This window comes from Rhopalosiphum maidis, chromosome 4 (genome assembly GCF_003676215.2).
Source record: "Rhopalosiphum maidis isolate BTI-1 chromosome 4, ASM367621v3, whole genome shotgun sequence".
Classification (NCBI taxonomy): Eukaryota; Metazoa; Arthropoda; class Insecta; order Hemiptera; family Aphididae; genus Rhopalosiphum; species Rhopalosiphum maidis.
Window position 1 is genome coordinate 43,858,569 of NC_040880.1, and position 17,662 is coordinate 43,876,230.

The 17,662-nt window shown below is 28.4% G+C and overlaps 3 protein-coding genes across 4 annotated transcripts; 1 reads left to right on the forward strand and 2 right to left on the reverse strand.

Annotated features, from left to right (window-relative positions):
* Positions 1–442: 442 nt before the first annotated feature.
* On the reverse strand, positions 443–13,873 carry LOC113556275. 2 transcript variants are annotated; one of them, XM_026961128.1, is made up of 2 exons: positions 13,829–13,873; positions 443–1,171 (listed from the first exon to the last, which is right to left on the reverse strand). In XM_026961128.1, exon 2 carries the CDS (start codon positions 1,148–1,150, stop codon positions 443–445), a length of 708 nt encoding a protein of 235 aa, XP_026816929.1. In that variant the 5' UTR covers positions 1,151–1,171; positions 13,829–13,873. The 2 variants fall into 2 exon arrangements, with proteins under 2 accessions (XP_026816929.1, XP_026816928.1); XM_026961127.1 differs by lacking the exon at positions 13,829–13,873 and having other exon boundaries at positions 443–1,240.
* Positions 9,276–11,296, forward strand: LOC113556276 (pathogenesis-related protein 5-like). Its single transcript, XM_026961129.1, has 2 exons — positions 9,276–9,623; positions 10,520–11,296. Exons 1-2 carry the CDS (start codon positions 9,365–9,367, stop codon positions 11,002–11,004), a joined length of 744 nt encoding a protein of 247 aa, XP_026816930.1. The 5' UTR covers positions 9,276–9,364; the 3' UTR covers positions 11,005–11,296.
* A 1,084-nt stretch (positions 13,874–14,957) lies between the features above and the next one.
* On the reverse strand, positions 14,958–15,735 carry LOC113558644 (papain inhibitor-like). The gene has a single exon (XM_026964136.1). The coding sequence runs from the start codon at positions 15,668–15,670 to the stop codon at positions 15,107–15,109; it is 564 nt and encodes a 187-aa protein (XP_026819937.1). The 5' UTR covers positions 15,671–15,735; the 3' UTR covers positions 14,958–15,106.
* Between the last annotated feature and the right edge of the window lie 1,927 nt (positions 15,736–17,662).

Here is a 17,662-nt window from a genome sequence, read left to right on the forward strand (position 1 = left end):
AAGTCTAATTTTTTAAATCGGGTAATAGCAGAGTTCCTTTAGTAGTATACATACTCCTATATTTTTTATTTTAATACTTATGTGCAACAGGTTTTAAGTAAGTAGTAAAAATAAATGATATATTTTAACTTTATATCGAGTATGAAACCCAAAAATCAGTAAGTAACACTAATTCAATGAAATGTTAAGTAATTTAACACGTTTTAATTTTTTCAAATTAAATATATTACAAAAGTAACACCATAGTAGAATATAATAATTGTTAATATTATATATTATTGAATAATTTTATAGGTATATAATTGAACAGAAATCGGTAGGATCGGTATAGGATCTACTATTATTTAAGTATACATAAATATTATCAGATACCTATATGTATACTATATCAAATTTAAACTATAAAGTACAGCCCATACGACTACACCATATATAATGTATATCAAATAAAATCCCAAACGACTTTGAATCTACCAACAATTTTCGGTTTAAGTTTTTCAAACGCAGACGGAGACACATCGATATCATTCATCTTGCAGGCTTCGCATTTGTCTCTCACAGTCACTACTATAGATTTCAACGTAGTAGGGTCGATTATTTTCACACGTTTGCCGCACATGGGATCAAAATTTGGATTCGGAGTGGTGAAATGGCCGAACGCTATCGCCGCAACCATGTCGTCGTCGGTGTACGTCCGGCCGCACGCCGTCAACCCCAAACTATAGTAGGTAAGGTCTCCGATTTTGTTCAGTTGCACAGCGTCCGAAGGATCGTTCGTACTGTTGCAGCAAAAGTACACGTGGCCCCTGTCGCACGGCGATCTTGCAACCTCGATCGTGCCCCGGTACTGCAGTGAGCTGCAACCACCGCCATCGCCGCTACTTGATGCATCATGGTGATCCGATCCTACTGAATCCGATATGCATTCCGTGGCCCGGCACAATTTCCGAGAGGAATCGATCGAATTCAATTGGTAACAACAGGAATACACGTGGCCTGCGGATTTACCGCCGCGACCACACGGCTTACGCTTTATTTCTGTCATTCCGTCGTACTGCTCGCAACCCTTGACCAACCACGAGTCCAGTTGACATCCTGTGTCCCAGCACTCCGCGTCCGTGTAATGTACAACAGTGGAAACGGTCAGCATGAGTGTATAAACGACCACTGACTGGGAATATTTGAATCCACGGTTCATATTATTTTTGTTTTATTATATGATTTTATTTATACCGTGAAATGTGAAATATTTAAATAAAAATCATCGACTGGCCGATTTAAAGATTTTATTATTATTTCTGGTGTATGTAATAGGTACCTACTTATATATCAGGTATAGTTGTGTGACGCATATGCACGATATATTATATGATTATACTTGGATATACACTATGCAGCACATATAATATAGGTATTATAGTTACAAGCATATGTTGTAAGTATATGAGGTCATATTAAATTATATTATAAGTTAACTTTTTTAATAATCATTGCAATTTTGTACCATGGATACCCGTCACGACTATCCTTTCAGCGAGGTCGTTAAACATTTTATATTTTTATCTTAATTTAATGTTTTAAAATTATACACATTAAGTACAAATAATACCGTTAAATACAATCCTCGTATAATATAAGTAATATACTAATATATATATATATATTAAATTATATTTGTTTCAACTTTTGTAAAAATGGGTTTGAAACAGGTTACTGACCTTGGTAAAATTAAAGAGTACAAATCTTGAATAGGAAATTAAAATTGTCAATTATTTTTTCAAACAATTAATAAAAAATCTGATTTTTACTATGTACAGAAAAGTTACGGCTGTCGGCTCAAACTTTATACCAAAACTCACAAATATTTTAGCAATATCATCCACTCAAACATTTGTTCTCGCTCCACTTGAACTTTGAAGAATGTTTTGCAAACCTGAATCTCATATGTAATATATAGGCACAGAAAAGTGCCAAAAAATTTCAGAAAAGAATTGGTGGCGACTAAAAATCTTACAAAATTGTGATTTCTGAAGCTATATAATAATGATGCATATCTATTATTATTTTACATACCTAGTTATAATTCACTTTAAGTTTAAAATATTTTAAAACGCTTTTGATATGCCCTTGATAATATACTTACTTTTAAGTTTAATAATATGTCAATTCATTCTAATATATTAAAGCTTATTAGGTAGTAGGTACTTGTAGTAGGTTTCTTACCCGGTATTATCCGTAATATTGATTATTTCTGTTCCTGCTGACATAAATTGTATATGCATCGTTTATAAAACAGAGTCGTGGAGATAAAATGTGCAGATGTGCACTTAGAATGTTATATAATTATTATTATACTTAAAGTGTGATTTAAAAGAACTTATAAAAGCATTTTATTTATATAATATTATAATAAATACTTGTTGGCTCTTTAAAAAGAGGAATCCAAGAGCTGATTGAGCTTTGTACAAAAGACATTGTGCTGTGTTATGAATTATGATTTACTGACTGATACATACCAATAGTGATCATTTATTATTTAGGGATATTGTATACTGACCTACTACTCTTGCCTCCTGGTTTTTAGTCAGTCAATCATTTTAGGACTTACGTACTCCATCTATCAATTTTAGCTTATATAAAAATAAAAATAAATGATTTACAATTTAGTGTAGCTAAAAAGACAAACAATCTATTAATCTAAACCGTCTTAATGTAAAAACGGTCCAGTTGTTACAAATTTAAAAAGTAAAACAATTTTCAAGAAAGGAAATTTATCTGTTATACGTACAAGTAGAACTTACAGGTTAAATTAAAATGATTTTTTAAATATTAAATTTATTAATAAATTTAGTAAAATTATATTATGGATTTAAACAATTGAAGAAAGGTTACGTTCATCGTTATTAAGTAAACATTTTTTTTTTAAATTTAAATCATAAATTAACAATATAAAGATATTAACTTATATACTATTTTATGATTATCAATCCCTTTTAAGCTAAGCTTGTGTTAGGGATTGGGAGTATACAGTTTTAAAAGAATTTAACAACAATTTTTAGATTATGTACATAAAAAATTAATATATAATAGATACAGTCGAAAAATAAAAGTAATAAAAAACAAAACAAGTTGTCATCTATACACTACACAATTTCTTGAATATTATTACTTAATACTTAACATACAATAAAAATGAGGCATTAATTACAAAATCAAATTAAAAGTTTAGACTAATTCTAAAAATAACCAGTTATAAATAATATTTTTAACATTAGCTTGATGTAAGTGAATATTTTTTTTTTGCTTCTTAAGGCATCAAATTAAAATAGGTAGGCCCCAGATAGTCAACAAATGATTGACCGAAAGATTTTTTTGAATATTTAACAGGAATGTTATAGACTCTATTTTCTCTTTTGTCTTTATAAAAAGGGTTACTTTTTTTTTATTAGACGTTTAAAAATGAACATAATTACAATTTTTTTATAAAGTGATCGAATAGGTAGTACGCCCAAATCTAAGTAATTTTGTCTAGTTGATCCTTCCAGAGTACATTTATATAAACAAATTCGTACTATATTATTTTGATTGACTTACAACTGTCTTAAAATGGCGTCATCTCCCAGTCCACCCCATACTAATAGACCATATTAATATATCGATTGATACAAGGCAAAATATATCATACGTTTAGTTTTTTTTGGCATCAAGTTTTTGAGTTTATTAAATTTATATGTTATTGCGTCTAGCTTCCCTACTACATTATGCGAATGAAAATTCCATCTTAAGTTGTTATCAAAAATAATCCCTTAGTACCTTATTATTGAGACTTCTTTAATACGATTGCAAGTGTGCATGTTGCATATTTCACTATTAGTGCAGCTATGTATTGTTATTGCGTTCACATTTGTGAGAGTTTTATTTATGGAAAAAGTCATGAACATAGTTTTACCATCATTTAATATTAGATTTTTTTCACCAAAGCATTTATAAACTTTATTTATACCAATTGAGGCTTTAGAATGAATTCATTCCCACGATTTTTCCGTGAAAAGTAGACACGTATCATCAGCATATGAGACTACCTAACCATTCAAATTAAGATCACATACCGAGTTTATGTATAGAATAAACAAAATAGGACCCAGAACATTACCTTGAGGAACACCATATTCAATATAACTATCTTGGCTTGTAACATTATTTATTTTGACTCTTTGTTTTCTATTTTTCAGATAATTACGAAACCAATTTAGATTGCGGTCATTTATTCCAAAACTAGGTAATATTAGTAGTAGAGTTTGGTGATTTACTGTATCAAAGGCTTTAGCTAGATCCAAAAAAATTACTTTGCTTCTAGTATATAGTTCATTATATATAAACTGTGTCGTACCTACTATAAAGGGCGTCATCAATACCTAAGCCAGGTCTAAAACCAAATTTGTTATTAGATAACAGTTGATTTTCCTCCAAAAAAGTAATTAGCCTAGTTTTAGTTAGTTCCTCTAAAATTTTGGAAAAACTTGTCAGCAAGGATATTGGCCTATAAATGTTTATATTTTTACAATCCCCACCCTTTAAAAGAGGCTTAACTACTACAACCTTAAAAAAATCAGAAAAAAAACTTTGTTGTATACTTAAGTTATAAATGTAAGCTAGTGGATTGATTATCAAATCAATAATATTTTTTAATATTTTAATTGTTACTCTGTCAAAACCTGCCGCATTGCATCTTTAAAGTTATCGACAATTTTTAGAATATCTGAGTTCTCAATCTTTTTATTAAATACATTGTCAAAGAAAAATTGACAATGAAAAAAAACAAATTATTTATAAATTATATAACATATATAAGCTATAATTATAAATAATAATACATATTATATAACCTAACCTTATTTTAATATTTATATAAATTAAAGTAAAATAATAAAAAACCATTGGAAAATCCAAAAATGAATCATTTATGTTATATACGTGTAAGTAATTTGGTCAAAATTTGAACTTCAATCACTCATAAAAAATATGTGACTGTATGCTAAGCTTATTTTTAAAATTTTCAGTATAAGAACTTAATGAAAAATATTGTATTACATTTTATATACTGACCTAACTATAATGAAATAAATCACAAGTGTACTATAATAAGTAGATACAAGTATTGTATGGTGTACATCATAGGGCGACGATGTGAATCATTGACGCATTGTAATAAGTGATGAATGACAGTATTAAGATATGTTTGGGTATATTTCGATCAAAACAATAAACAGTAGATCGCGTTAAAAAAATGATTTTTGGTAAATTATTTTATTTTAGATTATAGGCAGAGCGAAATGAATTAATTTTACAATGATATATTTTTATTTTATTACACGGCAAGTAGGCATTATAGTTAAAAAAATACTTGGATTATTAACTTTAAGGATGGTTTTTAATGGCAAATTTAATTTAATATGCATTATGAGTAATTACTAGTCAAGTAGGTCAAAATTGAAATTCCTAGTATTTTTCAAAATAATCAAAGAAAAATTTATAGTGTACTTCAAATATATTTACAATTATACGTTTCCGAGTTACACCAAAAAAATAAAATAAATTTTTAAAATTGCATTTGTGTAAAAATTCTTGTTTTTCTTTATGACATCAGCAATCGGCATTAAAGTACCTACAAAAATATTATTTTAGTTTGAAAAACAATAAATAATTATATTAGAACAAATTATTTTATTCACAGAACTGAATTTGTACAACATTTAGAACTATAATTAATTTCGGATCGAACACAGATTCAATCGTTAAATTTCTTTAAAATTGTATATAATACTAATTATAGTTATTACATTTAATTCGTGAATGCAATTTAACGTTTGTTAAAAAAAAATAAAAATTTTCAATTTTACTTTTCTATCAACGTGCAAAATCCTTTTTTTTACAAATTAATATATTATTATACTAATTTATATAGGCTTTGTTGTAGGTAGCAATTTGCCATAATGTGAAATGATAGAGAACTAAAAATCATTGGTATTGGGTCTACCGCCTCTATGTATAATTCCAATTTCTAATGCCATACAATTTATGTCTGGTATATATAATAGTACTACAATGATTAATTGATTCATGTAGATGTCTGGATTTTAAAATTTTAAAATCTGACAAATATATACGTTTGTAAATTGTCATATTCATATTGAAAAATATTACTGGTAGCTGGAATTTTGCACACTATTTATAGATCTTAAAATTGTTTGTAGGTTTCACAATAGATCGGTAAGTCTCAAATTCTCTATCTTTAGATGTTAAAATAAATATATAATACAGCATTTTTTATTACAAAATTGTTTATATTTTTTTTTTTTTTGTTATTTCGTAAACGTTTTTATCTTAAACGTTTATAATAATAAATCGTGAAAATAAATTTTCGATATTTTTATTTTTTGTAATAACAGTTTAAGAGAAACTTCATATTAAAATTTCAAGGTTTTTAGTTAGGTATATTAATTTTTTAGAAGGTTTTGATTAAATCTGGTTTTGCGATGTTACTTGTACCTACCATCTATATAGATCCGATTTTCTACCACCAAAAACTACATTTTAAGTTAATGGTTAAGACACGAATATAAATAAATAAAAACTGAAAACACGTAAATAAGAGATATGTTAAAAATATTTAAAAAAAAAAAAAAATAATATGTAAATATTATAAATTAAACATCGCCAAATATTAAATTTTTATTATTGTATGGAATTATAATATTATGTTCTCTGGATGTTTTGATTACTTATATCTAATTTTAATAATGCACTATTTTTGTAATAAGCCAATTAAGTAGATATGAAGATATCAAAACTTTCTTGTTACAGTTTCTTTATAGTATCATTCGTATCTATAATATATAATAATATCATACATGGTATATCTATAGCACCTATAGCTACTGCCTACTATAACTTAATTGCAATAAATTACAATTGTACAAAATTGAAACAATAGTTTATTCCCTCTAATCATGTACATGTACCCTATATCAGCAGTTCCCAACCTTTTTGAGACTATTACCCATAAGTCAGGTTAGATATTAACAAATACCCCTCTCTCCCCAAAAAAAGTTGAGTAAAAAAATAACGAAAACAAAATATATATTATGATTATAGTAATAATTTATTTTAATTTTTCAAACAAAGGAAACAAGAATTATTACAATTAAATTTACAGTCATAATACACATGACTAAATAGATAATAAGTACTTAAAATTACAATAAATGGTTTAACCTTTACCCTTCAAAAAATCGTGTTTTTACCCCCTTACTAGCCCCTACTTTTTTCTAGAATACATTATAAATAGATAATTGTACCTTTATAAATATATTCTGTTAGTAATCAGAGTGCTAGTACCTTTTAGTATGAGTGTATGAATTGTACAATTAAAATGTATATAAAATACAAGCACTTTTATATGTAAATATGTTTATATTATTGTTTATTGTTTAATGCTGAGTGCATAGGCGCAATTTGGGCTAAATTTATGTTGACTAAAGTGACATGTGGGGGGCAAAGCCCCCCTCAGTCCCTTACAACACCATTCATGCATTCATCATATTAACTTATTATCTGTAATTATTAATAGTTTATAATAAAATAACACGAAAAAAAAACGCTTGCCAAGTCAGAGATCGGCATGTAAACTTTCTTGATTTTTAATTTTTAGAAATTTATTAATTGTATGCAATTTGTATGTATAATGTATATTTTATTTTAATTTTCATTTAGTGAGATAGATCTCTGAAACCGGAGAGCGGATTTTGTAATTTTGTCTTGTTAAATTCACATTGAATAGGAGAAGTGCAGTGAAGATTTTCAGAAGTTTATAGTTAATTCATTACAGAACTTCAAAACAAAATTAAAAAACATTTTATTGGGCGTTTTTTTTGTTTTTCAGCTTTATAGCTTTGTAGTGAATTAACGGTTGAAGATAAAGTTCTGAAAATCTTCAAAGCATTTCTCCTAGCCAATGTGAATTTAACAAGACCCCAAATAACAAAATCCGTTCTCCAGTTTCGGTAATCTACAACACTAAATGAAAATCTAGCAAAATATAACTATTTTTTTAACTGTAAAAAATTAAATAATTTTTTTAAAAATTTTTAATCCCATATTTTGTATCTACTTAATAATCCCTTTTAATGAGCTATCAACCAACTTTTTAGCTATAATAGTTTTGGAGAAAAGTTAAAAAAAATAGACATTTTAGGACTGTTCACGCCGCTTGGGTGTGATACCCAATCTCTCTTTAATATTTTATGTTAAAGCTACATTAATTATCCACCTACTCATTACAATTAAGTTACATTGTTTAATTTTTATCATTTTCCTATTAAATAAAAATTCTTAAAGTTTTATAAATTTAGATTTTTTTCATTTCAATTACCATACTTACTTGATTAAAAATCAAGAAAGTAAAAAAAAAAAAACATTAAAGTGTATAGGTAAATACATTTTTTATTTTTATTTAAATATTATATTAATGATATACGTCTTTGAGACATAGCAAAATGATTTATTATTTTATCTTTATCAATTGTATTGCTTAGATCTCTCTCAATATTAATAACTGACAAATCTGTCAAAAATTCGATTATTCTATTGATAATTTGGGGATGCTAATATTAAATTTGAGGGTGTTAAGCAACCCCAGCACCTCCCAAATTTCGCCTATGTCTGAGTGTGTGTGTATATGTTTGAAGGGGGGATTTGAAAGAGCTGAATAGAGATATGAATTTTGTAAGTACCTAATTGGAGTGTCTAAATACTAAATACAGCCCTGGATATACCTATAATACCTAAAGCTGACAAATTTCCTTATCTGAGTATTGAGCTTTCCAACATTAAACTAGTTCAAATAAGTGTAATATATCCAGTATAAGAACTAATGTATTAGCAGAGTATTTTCAATATTATTCCTATAAGTTATATTATAATATTATTATATGTACGTCGTACATGCAACAGGTTTTAGGTATGAGATAAAAACATATTAAAAATTTTAATTTTATAACAAGGTTTCCATAAACACATACATATATTATCTTTATTTTTTGTAATCTTTATGTACGTTACCTAATAGGTAAAAAAAAAAACAATTATATTCAACTCATTAATAACGTGCCAATGATTCGTGTACACACCCCAAAAACGTTCTGTAGCTTTTTAGGTAGGTGTATCATAAATTATTATTGTTGAATGGTTAACATTGGTATATAAACGAAACGTATTATAATATGCGACAGCATTGCCATTTCAGCTTGCGAGTTCTATCGTATGCTGCTATACCTATTAGAATCCCCCAGACTCAACTTTCAAGATGGAGTTTAAATTTATATTGTTTTTTGTTCAAACAGCTGCCGTCGCTATGGCACACGTGATTACAATAAAAAACAACTGTCCGTTTACTGTATGGCCCGGCATACAAGGCAACCCGGGACACGAACATCTTGGAAACGGCGGATTTTCGTTGGGCTCCCATAAAGCCCGTACGTTTAACACGCCTCAAAATTGGGCGGGCAGGATTTGGGCCAGGACCAGATGTAACGGTCAAGGAAAATGCGAAACAGGCGATTGCGGTAAGTTATGCGGCTTATTATGATACGTTCAACCTTTACAATATTATTAGGAAAAGGGTAGTATATAGATTATAGTCTATAGATGAATTAATCGAGAACCATCATGAGTAATTTTTATTACATCTTAAATGATAAGACATGTTGACAATGGAAATGTAATTATTTAAATAGTTAACGCGTTTATGTAGTAACAAAAGGTACAATATTTAATATATTATTATAATAGCCTATATATAATAGGTACCATATATATATATATATATATATATATATATGATTACTCCAATATTTTCCAAGTCAGCTAGATGAGTTAAGTTAAATTTATATACACCTTACATCTAGGTCTCATATTTTAACATAATTTTTCTCACTATACAAATATAAGAGTATTTAATTCAGATTTTAAGAAAAAAATAATCTCCTACAAAGAATCATTTTTGTAATGTTTTTATTAGTAAGTAAGAGTATTTTATTTTAGTGGTCCTAAAAGGTACCTTTAGTGCCACTAGGCAACACATCCGCAGTGCGGTATAACATTACCCTAGCACTACCAATAATGATAACTTAATACTCAATATATAAACATAATATAGTATTCTTCAAATATACTTTATTTTGTGTAATCTTTTACTTAATATCAAAATTATTTACTTTATGTTTTTATTTTATTTTTCTTTCCACGTATGTAAAAATTTGTTTTACTGTTTTTAATTAATTTAATTTTCCTTTATCCCTAATTCAAGCTTAGCTTATAAGAGATGGATAGATAATCATTATTTTGTAATTAAAAAAGTGTATTACATACTTATTTTAAGATTTAAAAAAAAAATGATTGCCTACAAATACTGTCCAATTTTATATCGTAAATTTAATTACGTTACGATTTGATGATAAAGGGAACAAACTCCAGTGCAATGGTGCCGGGGGCGTGCCGCCCGTGTCCCTAGCTGAAATGACGTTCATCGGTGCCGGCGGATTGGACTTCTACGACGTGTCGTTGGTAGACGGTTACAACCTGCCAATCAGAATGTTGCCGACCACGCACTTCACAAGCAGTAAAAAAGGTAAGTACGACTGCAAGGCGGCCGGCTGTGTGTCCGATCTGAACAGCAAATGTCCGTCTGAGCTGGCAGTTAGAAGCGGCTCCAGTGTGGTGGCGTGCATGAGCGCCTGTGCGAAGTTCAACACAGACACTTACTGCTGCCGAGGCGCCCACAAAACCCCGGCAACTTGTAAGAGCAGTTCGTGGCCCAAAAACTATCCCGCGTATTTCAAGGCAGCCTGTCCGGATGCTTACAGTTACGCGTACGACGACACGACCAGCACTTTTACGTGTCGCGGCAAACCGTCTACCAATTATGATGTCATATTTTGCCCTTAAGTCATCAGCTTGTTTATTTTGTATTCATGTAGTTACAGGGGCGGATAGGCTTATCGGGAAATCAGGATTTTCTTGGTGGGCCCTGTCCGTACCAAACTACGAGGCTCCAGTCTCAGCACGGTATTTTTATTTTATGTTTTAAATGTTATTAATAATATAATAATAATATCAAACTATATACAATTTGGAAACAGTTTATTAAGTTTATTTTATTAATAGGTATTTGGTTAATTAAAAATGAAATAAATACTTTTGCGTTTACGTTAATAATACATGACAATATGACATTGTATATAGTATGTTTTCTAGTTTACCAATTGCGCTCAAAACATTTTACAACACCTATAAGGAAAATGTGTTAGTTATAAATTGTAACTTATAATTATTATATAATAAATGAAAACTACAATAACTGATTTTTTTATGAGTATTTATACATAACTGCACCTTGGGCCTTGTGCCCTTTATATAATAATAAATAAAATAAATAAATACATTTTTCACAATGTACAAATTATTTTTTGATCGTTAATTTTTCAAAATTAAATATTAGTTACATTACAGTATAATTTGTTTCATATAATTCCCGATACTGTTATAAAAGACCCAGTCACTTAAATCAGTAATCAATTATCAATAAATAAGTTTTAATTTGCGAGCATTTTAGTATATTATATTATACAATCGCAATTGGTATACTGGCCCTAAGGAAAATTTTATTTTAGGGGCAATGTTGGTCCATGCCCGTTTTCTATGTATATTATGGATAATGAATATATTAGTATATTACTATTACCTATTATAATGTATCGTATGTGTGAAGTGGTGCTCAGAAAAGAAAAAATAACATGAATGATCTTTTAATGACAAGAGCTTCTAAGTGAAATAAAATAACTGGATTTTTTTCTCTTAAGTATGTAAAAAACTATTGAAGACATTCAATGTCACAAGAGCATTTAGAAAGTTTAATGTTAATGAATATTGAAAAATAAATGTTAACTAAAATTAACCTTAATGATATTATTGATATAAGGTGGCTGCATAAAGTGATGTATTAAAAAAGTATATATAAAGCTGAAAAACATAAAAAAACGCCCAACAAAATGTGTTTTAATTTTTTTTGAAGCTCTGTAGCAGGTTAGTTATAAAAATTATAATAATAGTAATATATTATATTATTAAATTTCAAATATAAAAAAAAAATAATTGGACGGTATAAATTTTCGTTCAGTTGTTCAGTAAAATGTTTTCCAATGTTAAATTCCAAATTTGTTTAGAATTATTTATGAGGGAGTTTGGGGGCGTATTCCTACCGGCTATCAGGAATAAATTATCAGACATTACTTTTGAAAAATTAGTATTTTTAAAAAAAAATAATAATATGATATTATGATATCTATAATTTATTTTATTTAATAATTGACTTTTTATAATATATTTATACTTAGCTAATATTCGGAATTTTAAAGTTAAATGCATTTGTCTAGATTCACAACCTACCTAATTGGCTAATTGTGTATAAATAAAATTTTAAAAAAATTCTATGGCTATGACTATTTTTTTCAAATGTATCGAGTATCAAGTATCTCGATACTCTAAATCCAAGTATCTACTATCTAGTATCGCAATACTGAATTTTGAGTATTTCACCCATCCCTGGGTATAATGTACCAATACCAAATATACAACTTCATAGCCTCATAGGTCCCAGATGTGTGCACAGTTATTTTGAAAGAGGGGATATGAAAATTTGACTGTTGTTCACAATAATTACAGCATTCACAGCCCCAATTATAACGAAAATAATTGTATTATTGCATTTACTTACTTATAACATATAAGTTATAACTGTGATTACCACCAGTATGTTGTATAAAAATATAAAATAAATACAACTATTAACTATATACAAATAACAAGTTGTGTCCTACGGGTTTATATATATTTCTAGTTACCTACCTAAATCTATCTAATTTGTTTAATGTATTTTATTCATCGATAAGCTATTGATACAATAATAATATTTAGGTAATTTGTAATTTGTGCATCGAATAACACCAAATTCTAATAGAAAATATATATATTATACAATGATATAGGCAAAATAAATTAATACATTACCTATTAAATAGTATTATTATACATTCAATAATGATTATTTTAATATTATATTTATTAGCATTTAACATAGATAACATTTATTAAGATAACTATAAGTATATATAACATGTCAATACATGTTTTAACATTTAACATCATATTATTATAAAAAGTTAATTTTAATTATTGATTTTTTATTTTTATAAATTATTTACAAAATTTTATTGGTCACATCTTATGAATGAATTCATTCACCTATATTTGAATGAATCATTAAATAGGTTATAAGTTATTATTAGATTTAGAAACGCCATATGCAACTAATAATGCTATCTTAAACAAGAAAAATATTATTATTTCGTATATGGTTGTTAATTTAATTGAATATTATACAGCATAAATAAAGTACCTATTCATGTAAAATGACTATTATACCAAAACCACGTTAGGTTAGGAAAGTACCTACATACTGAGTACATAGTATATAATATTAAAATATACTTTTTATTTATGTATTGATACTTCAATGTGTAAAAATTATAAAAAGCTTACCTACTATTAAAACTATACACCTATATGTCGTAGACGTACGTCATATATTCAATTTTTTTTTGCATATTATAAAATTGATACGAATCGTGACTGCAGTGTGTTAAATTGATTAATGCAATATGAACCCATTCGACAACAAACAAACAATGAATTGTATAAATGTTAGTCTTACCTCAGGTCCTTAACTCCTCGTGAATGTGACATTGAAAATTGTTAAAAAATGATGGGCGACTAATTGATTTTGCACAACTCAAAAGAATACAATTTATTTTATTTAACTATTATTCAGTGTAGGTAGGTACTATTGTTTTTATATTGACCATTATAATAAATACACAGTGTTGCCCAAACAATATTTTCTTTGCATACCTAAAGTAAAATTTAAAATTTACATTACCAATCACACCAATATGATGGAGATAATCCATTATAAATTACTTATTTTTTATAACTGTTATAGGTATACCTACGTATACTTATTTTTTTACTTTCACATGTATGTATTATACTGTCACATCACTCAATGGCGATCACAGCTTTCATATTATATTATAACAACCAACAAGTGTAAACACTACTTACTACAACCACTACTTATAGAATATAGTCTGTTCTATAATTAATGCTACTACTGTCACCATATTGGTGTCTACTGAGACGTGATAAAACCTAGTTTAATTTGTTGACAGTCCATATTACGATATCCATTGGTCAAACATATATTTTATGTACACGCACCTACTCATTATTCATGTATATTATTTACCATTAAAATTCTATACCGAAGTGTCCGTAATTGATGAATACCATACGTCTATATATATATTGCTGTACATATTATAGGTAAATACATATGGCGCAGTGCATATGCAATTGCAAATTGCAGTATTGCAGAATAATAATAGTTTTCTCTTTGTCTTCGGGTCTTTGTAAATAATTTTCAGTTAATTAATAATTAATATGTAGTTATAGCATTGCCAATATAAACATACAATGTAAAAGTGCAATACTCACTAGCGGTAGATAGAATTGACTATAAAAGCCAAAGAATACTATCACAATTAACAATAAAATATTTGTTAATGTTGTTTAGTTTTTTACAAACAGCACTTAATTATTTATTAAAAATGACAGTATGAAACCTAAAAATCAGTAAGTAACACAAATTTAATGAAATATTAAATAATTTAACACGTTTTAATTTTTTCAAATTAAATAGATTACAAAAGCAACACCATAGTAGAATATAATAATTGTTAATATTATATATTATTGAATAATTTTATAGGTATATAATTGAACAGAAATCGGTAGGATCGGTATAGGATCTACTATTATTTAAGTATATATAAATATTATCAGATACCTATATGTACACTATATTTACAATACACACTCAAATTTAAACTATAAAGTACAGCCCATACGACTACACCATATATAATGTATATCAAATAAAATCCCAAACGACTTTGAATCTACCAACAGTTTTTGGTTTAAGTTTTTCAAATGCAGACGGAGACACATCGATATCATTCATCTTGCAGGCTTCGCATTTGTCTCTCACAGTCACTACTATAGATTTCAACGTAGTTGGGTCCATTACTTTAACCTGTTTGCCACACATGGGATCTAAATTAGGATTCGGAGTGGTGAAATGACCGAACGCTATTGCCGCAACCATTTCTTCGTCGGTGTAGACTTGACCGCATGCTGTCAACCCCAAATTGTAGTAGGTGAGGTCTCCGAATTTGTTCAGTTGCTGTACATCCGAGGAATCTATCGAATTCGATTGGTGACAACAGGAATACACGTATCCCGCTCGATTGTCTTCGCACGACTTGCGCTTGGTCTCGGTCATACCGTAATACTCGCAACCTTTGATCAACCACGAGTTCAATTGACAACCCGTGTCCCAGCACTCTGCACCCGTAGAATGTACGCAGATGGCGGCGGTCAGCGCGAGTATAATATAAACTACCACCGACGGGGAAGATATGAATCCACGGTTCATATTATTGGTTTATAATCTAATTTTTATACCGTGAAATATGAAATATTAAAAATCAAAATCATCGACTGACTGGTTTAACGATTTTATTATTTCTGGAGTCTTTATTACCTAAATTACTGTATTTATATTATGTACCAGATGTGTAGATGCATTACGCATTTACGCATATAATATGCAATAATAGATTATTAAATTATATTATACTCGCATGTGCACCATGCGTTATTCAGCATATAATATTAGTATTAATTATCAACATATTATGTGGGTATATATATTATAGTCCAGATAATATGAAAGCATGTTAAGTGTTAACTATAATCGTTACGATTTTGTGCCACAACCGTCCAATGCAGGTTATTTTATATATACGCACCTGGTATTTTTATCTAATCTGTATATTTTATAATTAAGTATATACATTTTGTACAAATAATACTGTTAAGTACATTATCATAATGAATACTTTATAATATATACAGTGAAATCTGCCTTCACAAACTAGTCCAAATAGCAGTTAGGTTAGGTATTTTTTCGGGAACGGTAATATTTTCATTAGCTACTTATCTATAAGAATTCTTAAATCAGACCTGGAAGGCTTTTTCTATGTATGCCACTGCTACCACACTTCTTCACCAAAACCAATCAATGCCCAAAGTTTAGCCACAGCTCCCCTTTTGTTTAATATTTTCATATCCAACCAACCCACTATATACAAACACTCTAACTGGTGGTTTTGCTGATGATAAAGCAATAATAGCTAATATAGCCGCGATGCCATTAGTGCTTCGGGCTTCCTCACTTATCCAAGAACGCCAAGTTCTCCTCGATAAATAGTACAAGGATGGGGTGTGAAAACAAACGAATTCAAATCAACACATTGCACTTTCACTGTCAGACAGAAAAAATGTCCTTCCCTTATTCTGAATAAATTTATTAATCCTATACCAACAGCGCAATGCGTCCGCTACCTAGTTATTAACTTAGACCAGCGTGTTCCTAGTCGTCTCACTTAGGCAATAAACTTTTAACTCTAAAATCACTTCCCTCTCATACGACGTACACCCTCTCTTAACCTCCAATCACACTAAATTTCCAACTAAGTTAATAATCTATATAAGCTTTTCATTAAACCAATTTGAACATATTATATGGTATTCAACTATGGGGCCTTGCAAAAATCTCGAACGTTAATCTAAACCAATGATTTCAATCTAAAATTCTCTGAACTATAACTAAAGTATCCTTTTATGTATCAAACAATTCCATACACAACGACCTTACAATATTTACAGTCCATTATGTAGCTAAAGCGTATTCCAACCTCTTAAATTTAATGTACAAAATCACATAAATCCCCTTATTACAAAACTCGCATCAACAAATATACCAGAAAACCCTAAAAAAAAGGCTAAAGGTGGTGGTGCCATGACTTTCTAATACAATAATACTCATAACTGGCATAACCTCAACAGTAGGACTCTTCATCACTCGATCACTATTGTCAATTTATTTTTTTTTCACCCCTCTTCCTAACATGCACCATCAAATTCACTTATTATTCTATTTATTTGTAACAGATTGTGTAATATAAAAATATATACCTATTAAAAAAATCTATAAGAAAAACTCTTAGTATGGGCCGAGGACGCTCTAAATAACAGACACTTTTATAGGTAGATTTTAATAATTATAATATAATCCAAATATATCTTATTACAATGTATCTACATTTAAACATTTTACAATTGATTAAAAATACTAATATATATATATAATTAATGATTTTATATATTATTACACATTTACACTATTGACTTTTATATAGTTTATTTTAGTAGGTAATAACCGTCTTCGGCATATCCCTGTTGAAATATTATTATAAACAAGCTAAAATAATTTATGTAAACTGTGTTTACAGTAACTAATTTATATATGAAAGTATGAAACCATTAAAATCAAATATATTCGAATTCTTTACCCTCTAGTTTA